The 8,420-nt window shown below is 42.5% G+C and overlaps 2 protein-coding genes and 1 long non-coding RNA gene across 4 annotated transcripts; 1 reads left to right on the top strand and 2 right to left on the bottom strand.

Annotated features, from left to right (window-relative positions):
* Nucleotides 1-643: 643 nt before the first annotated feature.
* LOC125502956 (Golgi reassembly-stacking protein 2-like) lies at nucleotides 644-2,914 on the bottom strand. The gene is made up of 5 exons (XM_048662537.1): nucleotides 2,739-2,914; nucleotides 2,250-2,376; nucleotides 1,965-2,156; nucleotides 1,723-1,911; nucleotides 644-1,622 (listed from the first exon to the last, which is right to left on the bottom strand). The coding sequence occupies exons 1-5, from the start codon at nucleotides 2,799-2,801 to the stop codon at nucleotides 883-885; spliced, it is 1,311 nt and encodes a 436-aa protein (XP_048518494.1). The 5' UTR covers nucleotides 2,802-2,914; the 3' UTR covers nucleotides 644-882.
* A 2,003-nt stretch (nucleotides 2,915-4,917) lies between these two features.
* Nucleotides 4,918-7,914, top strand: LOC109537607 (Krueppel-like factor 3). 2 transcript variants are annotated; one of them, XM_019904413.2, is made up of 2 exons: nucleotides 4,918-5,157; nucleotides 6,819-7,914. In XM_019904413.2, exons 1-2 carry the CDS (start codon nucleotides 5,092-5,094, stop codon nucleotides 7,620-7,622), a joined length of 870 nt encoding a protein of 289 aa, XP_019759972.2. In that variant the 5' UTR covers nucleotides 4,918-5,091; the 3' UTR covers nucleotides 7,623-7,914. The 2 variants fall into 2 exon arrangements, with proteins under 2 accessions (XP_019759972.2, XP_048518497.1); XM_048662540.1 differs by lacking the exon at nucleotides 4,918-5,157 and adding an exon at nucleotides 5,164-5,629.
* On the bottom strand, nucleotides 6,226-6,790 carry LOC125502959. Its single transcript, XR_007280631.1, has 2 exons — nucleotides 6,416-6,790; nucleotides 6,226-6,311 (listed from the first exon to the last, which is right to left on the bottom strand). It is a non-coding gene; the product is annotated as an uncharacterized LOC125502959 (long non-coding RNA).
* Nucleotides 7,915-8,420: the final 506 nt, after the last annotated feature.

The following is an 8,420-nucleotide window of genomic DNA, read 5'->3' as shown; positions in this document are numbered from 1 at the left end:
AACTTGCTCGATTTCTTCCTGTAAGTTAAAAAGTTGCCAAAAATCTGAATCTAATCCGATTGCGGTAAAATTTTTGGAGTTTGCAGCTGCAGGCATGTTCTATAGACTGTGCAAATTTCACGTCTCCACCTACCCGGGATTGGAAGTTATGCGTTTTTAAAGGGGGGCATGCGATTGAACAAAATTGTTAATTTTCTATCCACCATTCGCAAGTTCGGCAAAATTCAGAATTTTACGCGATTTGAGTGAAATTGTCAGAGTGGTGAGAGCCAAATATTTTCTACAAGGTGTGCCAGTTTCAAGTTAATACTTGCCCGGGATTGGAAGTAACGAATTTCTAAAGGAGGGCGTGCAGTTGGGCAGAGAATAATTTTTGATGATGCCAGTTTGTCAAGAGTTCAGTAAATTGTGAATTTTCAACCAGAGTTTTTTCTATAGATTGTGCAAATTTCAAGCAGATACCTGCTTTCCAACAGCACAACTGCTCTCATAAAAACTGCAGTTTTTGACGAAATCGACCAACCTGAGTGTCTGGAAAAATCCTGTTTCAAACCGGTTTCTTGACAATAAAAATCGCAGTTTAAGTCGGTTAAATTCAGGTAACTGTAGTAAAGGAAAAACGTTTCTAAGCTCAACACAAAAATAAACAGCACATACAAACTTTATTTACAAAAGGCAATCAAATAGTGTACAGCAAGAAATATAGAAACGTTTACCTTAATCCCTAGAAAAATCCGCATAAGTGACCGACTATAGTGCCGAAACAAAAACACAAGTTTCTCGATTAAAACCGGAGCATAATAATCGCTAAACCGCAAAGTCACTGTTCTTCGAGTGCCCAATCAATTTCCGAACTCCGTTTATCTGACTAGAAAGGTGTTCCTAACTGGTTTCCAAATTGCCGCTCAGAATCTGGCGCGCCGACATGGCGGCGATGGTGGGATCATAAATCAGCGGATTCTGAACGTTCTGAGCAGCCAACTGCGGTTGCTGGAAACTGGCTGGATCATACATCGGCACTGGGGGCACCGCTTGCTGAGATGCAGGCGGCAGCGCAAAACTTCCAGGAGTCACTGGCCCACTAACATGAGCGATAGTGGAAACTGTAGTCGCAGTTGGCCCAAACATTGTCACTGCAGGGGGAGGTTGAAACGTGTAAGCAACAGGCTGAGGTGGTAGCTGAGCCTCGGGGGTAATCCCTGAAATTTGAGTGGCTGGTGGTAAGTAAGCGACTTGAGTAACTCCCGTGCTGGGAATCGTTGGCGGCGCCAACGGGTAGCTAGGCAGGCCTGACGTAACAGCTCCGGGCGCCTGAGCGCATATACTGGGAATCGCGCTTATCTGGGGCTTCTGAACCCCAGCGCTGGTACTCAGAACTGACGATGATACAGGCGTCTGAGCTGCAGTCAGCATAAAGGGAGGTAGCGAAGTGGGTGGCGCAACGTTGGATACTCCGACGAAATGAGCGGTACTCAGTTGGGTGTTGTCACTCGGAATGCTTGCAATAGGAACTGCAGTTGTTGTGTGTGGCTGTGGATGGGAACCAACAGAAGGGTTGGATTGCTCAGAAGTGCTGATGCGCACTGGGATGCGATGGAGGTAGCCGTAACCGATTCCGCAGCCTGCAACAAATGAACGTTTTCGATTCAAAGAATCAACTCGATCACCAAGAAGTAAACTGGGTCTGGACATACCAAGTGTGCTGATTTTTATGCAACTCACCAACAAGTCCTGCTCCGCCCCATTGAGAGTTCGGAGTTATAATAACTTCCCGGCAAGAATCCTGTTCGCAGTTGTACACATACAGCTTCAAAGGACTGCCGTTATGGTTCTCTATGAGATTAAACAGATCCCCGCTTTCATGCAGAATCGAATCTGAACCAATCACGTAGTCAGAAAATGCGCGCAGCCCTGGAACAAAACAGCGTTGTCGACTGGACTGTTGGATATGAATGGAGACTGACCGGCAGCTTCAGCAGGCGACCCTGGATGAACTTCCATGATATGCCATACATTGTCCTTGGCCACTTCAAAGGAACAGAACCGGATGCTAATCCCCAGCAGTCCTTGTCCGCCCCAGGAGTCGTCTGGAACGATCTGGATCTCGCGAACAGTTTGCGTTTTACAGCTATAAACCGTGACTGGAACCGTTTTTCCTGAAAAATATATCAAAGATTTTAAAGCAATCCAAAGTGGTAGACAAACCCGGTTGTGCAGGTTTCACTGTGTGGAAATAAAGTAGCGCTTACCAACGTTAGTGTGCAAGATGTTTTTCAGTCGGCCATCATCCCTGTCCAAGCGCACCCCATTTATCACCACTATGAAGTCGAAGAACGGCTGCAGGCCGGCTTTTGCTCCTGGAGAGTTCTCCTGGACCTGCACCAAAGTGTTAAACAATACTTAGACACTTTTGTCAGTGCAGACTAACATCGCTGGATATGGAAAGCTTTAGAAGGCGAAAACTTCAACACTATAAAGGGCATTCACGATTAAAAAGCTTGCAAACACCTGAAAAACGCCCAAATCAGGCCATTAATCTGTTGCAAGTTGCACGAACTTTAACGAATGTAAAAGAAACCTTAGCAGATGTTTTACGAGTTCGGGATGCATGATTAAAGCTACAAATTCACAGTAGTTTCGAAAATACCCTCAATTAGTTCTCTTTGCCGATGTTGAAAGTTATGGTAAATAAATTGGCAATTTGCTGAGCAAAATTGTATGGGTTGAATGGTTCTCACTCTAAGCACATGGTATCCTTCGGAACCGCCACCGGGTAATTCCACACTGCTTGAATTTCCCATTTTCCTTTGGTTTTCTCAGTGAAAATTACGTGGCATTTTCCTCCAGCAATTTCGGAATTTCACCCACAAAAACAAGTCAGCTGACGTCAACAACTCGCTTCTAGCGGTAGCCCAGATAGTTTATATGTGCGGCCCCGGTGAATGGCGCGCAGTTTGAACATTTACATTTAGCGCCGTGAAATATATCATATATTGTCAAAAATATGTAATAGAAAAAGTCACTTTATTCTTGAACAAAATTCATATTTTCTGATATACCTCGTATACGACTGCAAAAAATATATAAATATGTATATGATTGCATTTTAGGTTGCGGACTTTAAAGACTCTTGTACCAATACTATTTAGGAGGCTTTTCATTCTTAAATATGCTCCTTCAATTTGTTTGGCAAAAATACTTCAAATACAAAACAACATTTTCAAACTGCGCGCCATTCACCGGGGCCGGACCAAAGCATATCAACATATCTGGGCTACCGCTAGACTCGACAGTGACGTTTGACAGTAACGATGCCAACTCTTATATGTTGCATTGCCTCAAATGTTAGGCAAAGCACGATGCCCCAGGAGGTATAGCTGTGTGCGTTTTCGGTTCAAAATTCACACGATCGCCAAAATCAAGCAATTCTTGCAATTTATTGCAACGAAATTGTACTTAACAGTGAAACTTTGAGGGTTGTGAGCTCCAAGGGGTTTTATAGAGTCCGCGAATCCAGTTACAAAACTGGGCAAGCAAGTTTATTTGCGGTCCATCCTTGACGAGATTCCCCAAAATCAGAATCCTGCGGGATTTGGGTGAAATTGTGCAAGTTTTCAGCCTCAAGTTTCATCTTTCAAGTTCCTGAAATTTCCAGTTCTTGCCGGTTCGGAATTGAAAGCTGGGAGTTTTTTAAAAGAGGGCGCGCAGTTGGGCTACATGCTCATTTTTCTTCCCTGGTTCACACGATTGGTAAAAATCAGGCTTTTGCGCGATTTCAGACAGATTTTTAGAAATTAGAGCTGCAAGTCCTTGCTACAGAGTGTATCAATTTTGGAATTTTGGCATAATCTTGAACCGAAGTGTCTGATATTCAAATTTCGCTTTCTGGGTCAAAACTACTCGAATTTCCTCACTCACGATGTTACGACTGAATGTACTCTTCAATTCTCTATCCAACGATGCCAAAACGAATTATGTGGCTTGAATGGTTCTTGAGAAACTTCGAATAAAGGCCATTTAGTTATCTCTGATGTAAAAACGAGCGTTCTTGCTCATTTTGCTTCCGAGAAACATGCAAAACGGCACGGAAAACATGAAATTTTGCAATAATCTTGCGCCACCCTGACTTTAAAGCTGGATCCGCCCCTGATTTCAAGTTGCTACCGGCTCGACATCGAAAGCTATGAGTTTTTAAAAGAGAGCGTGCATGCGTTAGATTTTGCCGAGTTCCGAAAAAATGGGCTGAGGATGGCTGCAAATCGAAACTCGCCTCATTGAAAATACACGTTTTAGCATCTGCATCATATCTGTCCTTCCAAAAGCTTAACGAAAACAAGTCGTTCTTTGAAAATCGTTAGAAAGTGGTCTGATGAAGTCACAACCTACCAACAAAAACGAAGTAAACAGCTGAAATAATAATCAAATTGTGAAATTTCAATGCGTGTTGGACAGCATTTTTCTTAAGGAATGTGCATCTGTTATCTATGAGTTTGTCTAACTTTGCCTAAAAGTAGAAAGTTGGCAAGAAAATCGAGCTGATGCGAACCGATCAAACCCCCTTGACCTGTCACCCTCGCCACCCCAATCTAAATAGAATAATTAATCAAATCGGCCAATCATGAACAGCCGGAAAAATGGGGATTTATAGAAGGAAAACAGCATAGTGGAATTTACATCAGGTTTTCCACGCCTACGCCCCGCTTGATTCAGAGAATTCAAGGCCTACTTTTTCCGATCCCAGTGGGCTGGGCATGACGTCACGACGCCGGCACGCTACAATGACGTCAGCATCACGGTCCATGGCCGCTGCGATCAGCGGGTGTGCACGTGAACAGCATGCACGCGACCACGCTGGCTGTGCGTGATCGGTGCGCTGTGATTGGCTGAAACGGACGAGCCCTCATTTCTGATAGGTCGACGTGCGTTTACACACCCCGACACAACAAAAACCGACGTTCATTTGTTTGCGCGCCGCTGATCGAAACAGACTAGTGCATTTTTCGGTGGTAAAATTCAACTTTTCTTTGAAAAGCTCACAGAACGAGGTAGATTTTTTAACTGCGATAATCAGTCCAATTTGTGCTGGGTACAATGGAAGGGCCAAACGCGCCTCCCATGATCACGCTTTCGCCCCCATGCAGCCCCCCTTCGAAACACGTAAGTTCACGTGCTGGATGCATGCATTGTAAGCCTACTTCGGTATTATCAGTTCATAACGATGCTGTTTTGTTTCTTTGCCAACGCGATTTTAGGGGGTTTGGTATGTTCAATTTTTTTTCGGTTTCTTTGATGATGCGTGGCACAGAGCTCAGTTGTTTTCATGCGTGATCAGCATGGCGATTGCGAAAATATGCAAAATCCCGTTTGGTTTCACCCACTCCAACTAGCTGACGCCTCTAAATAAAGTGCACTCTGGATTTGGAAAAATGCATTGTTTGAGTGCCAATTGTTTGCGCAAAACAACAATTCCAGTTTATTTATAATGGGCAAAGTTTCTATTGGTTGGAGTGTTTTGAACGGTATCACGCACGCGACGAATGATCACACTTTCAAATCAGCGCACGTATCTTCGGTTGCATAACATTACCAAGTGGATTTACACGGTAAAAGGAGGAAACTTCTATTCGTGGTAGGTTTAATAAACGCCTACAATTTTTTTTTAATTTTTCAAAATTTTTTATAATTTCAATTTCAACATCGGGAACTTGTCTTGGAAAGAGGGCCGTTTGGGATTTTTCACACAGAGTTTGCAGTTTTCGAATTATGCAAAATTTGCAGACATGTACATGAGCAACTTGAAATTTTGCACACTCTAAGAAGATTTTTGCTATATGCAACATACTGGATGGCTCAATATTGTTAATAAATATTGCGCCAATATTGAAATGTGAATATATATATTTCTTTTTAATTAAAATCGGATAATAAAAACATGTTATGAGTTTTTAAAACTTATATTCACGTGTATGTAAGTTTTAAAAACTCATAACAAGTTCTTATTCGATTTTAATTAAAAATAAATATATGCATTCACATTTCAATATTGGCGGATACACCTCTGGAGTTTGGATCGATTCTCCGACTAGCATTTTCACTTCAAATTTAAATGAATATTAAGATATTGTATAACTGCAAAAGAGATTTTAAATTAATATTCAACCCTAACAATGACATTAATTTCAATTATTTTTTTGTCAGGAATCAGAATATTAAATAATGCACATATTACTTGAACAATACCCACATATATTAATTAAATAACAAACATTTTTTACCACACGCACATCTTATTTTTGTCCTGATATTGGTTCCTAGAATTAAAATACACTCAGTTAGATTTTACTAAAATTGCAAAACAAATAATGGCTATTTGTCTACTTGAATGAAACAATTTTTAAACGAAAAAAAAACTCACCGGCCTGGACTTTCTTCCACCCTCTCTATCTCCAGCACTAGCCAGGGAAAATCCGATATATACATTAGAAGCTTCATCACTCTGAAGTTCTAACCCAAAGCGTCCAGAATTAGTGTTTTCACAATTGCCATTTGGGTTTATGCTTTTTAGCAATAGCTGGAGTTAAAGTATTAACTTCTTTCTCAAGTTGCCTTTTTATATACATCGATTTTTTCGATCTTGATGACCTGAAACTGATATTACATAGTGCTACAATATTCAGACTTTGTATATGTTCTACAAGTACATGTATCTTTGAAATGATCTGCCAATATTGCATAAATATATACCCGATATATGATGGTACATAGAAGCCAGTTGATTCTGCAAACCCTGAAAAAAATAACGCAGTTTTTTGATGCAGATGTCCGACGACGAGTCAAACCAGTCCCCAACCACCTTCCAGCGGCTGCGCACTTACCTAGGCGTGCCCCCTGGTACCACCTTTCCCCCCACTCCGCAGCCATCCGACTCCGAGAGCGAAGATCACGATTTTCCTCTAAAGAAGCGCCATCTGCGCCCTTTCGTCGACACCGCGCCCATCCAAAGCGTTAAACAACCAGACCTGCAGGCGCCTGCCGTGCAGGACATCCGGGCAGCAGTGCAGCAGCACCAGAGAACCACGTCAGTTATAATGAAGGCCAACAGCGACGGTACTTGTGTGCCCTTGCGACTGCGCCCGGAGCCTTTGAATGTGGTGAAGGCCATCAAGTTTAAAATGGGGGTGAAGAGGAGCTTGGCAGTACTGGCGCCTAAAAGCAGCAGCTCACCGCAGCCGCAAACTTTCCTGATGGTACCTGCGCGGGTTGTGCTGGTGGCGCCGGAGCAGCGCCGGCGCATCTACGAGTGTCAGTATCGCGGATGTGGCAAGAACTACTTCAAGTCGTCGCATCTGAAGGCGCACAACCGAACCCATACAGGGGAAAAACCGTTTGCGTGCCAGTGGCCGGATTGTGGGCGCAGGTTTTCCAGATCGGACGAACTATCCAGACATCGAAGAACACACACGGGAGAAAAACGGTTTCAATGCGCGGTGTGCCAGAGGCGATTTATGCGCTCGGATCATCTGGCCAAGCACGAGAAGAGACATGCGAAAAGTGGGCTGGGGAAAGTGGAGGTGGTTCCAGGGCTCAGGAGGTTGCGACCTGCACCTGCAGCCAGCTTATAAAGACTTCGTACCTGCGGGTACTAATCGACTGAATCTTTAAACTTTATAGAACAATGCGGGAAGTATACATTTCATTTATTGTTATCGGTTTTAGACTAAGCCACCTATTGCTAATGAGTTTGTATTTTATTAGGGTATATCGAACTGTGATCTGTTGTTTAATATTTATTTTTTTTAAGTTTGTATAAATAACTACAGTGTAAGCAAAGCGAAATAGTGCGAGTGAGTAGAAACATACAGAAGATTTATATTGTGAAAAGTATATGTTTTATTACACATTAGTCAAATGAAACGTTGATTTTCTTTTCGATAAGAACTCGTTTGAATATCGCTTGGAGTTCAAGTTGCTGAAAAATGACACTTTCCGGGTGAATTTGAGTGGAGTTTTGTCCTTCAAATCGTGTAACAAACAACTTCGGTCCTGATCTGGTTTTCGTTAAATAAACTCGACCAAAAACAGCTGCACTCAACAAAGGCGTTGAAGCGTTGGAGTGTTGCTTCCCTCCAAACCATGCCAATATTCTTCAACTATCAACTTTTGAAGATCAAAATGAGCGTTGGACGGCAAATTTTTGAGCGGTCGCAAACTTCAACGGACGATATCTTCCTTATTTGCGACCCGCAACTTTCATGTTCGCTATTGGGCAACTTCTTAAGTCGGAAACAATCCAATAAGGGCAAAAAACGCGATTGCAAAATTTTGATTTTTGGTCGAAAATTTCATAAGGGGGAGGTCGATTTTTCCAAAAAATTCAATTTCCTCAAAATACCTCGAGTGATACATCATTTTGATCGGAA

This window comes from Dendroctonus ponderosae, unplaced genomic scaffold (genome assembly GCF_020466585.1).
Source record: "Dendroctonus ponderosae isolate FM_Combo_2020 unplaced genomic scaffold, Dpon_F_20191213v2 Dpon_F_20191213_11, whole genome shotgun sequence".
Taxonomy (NCBI): Eukaryota; Metazoa; Arthropoda; class Insecta; order Coleoptera; family Curculionidae; genus Dendroctonus; species Dendroctonus ponderosae.
This window is presented reverse-complemented; position numbering and strand designations above follow the sequence as displayed.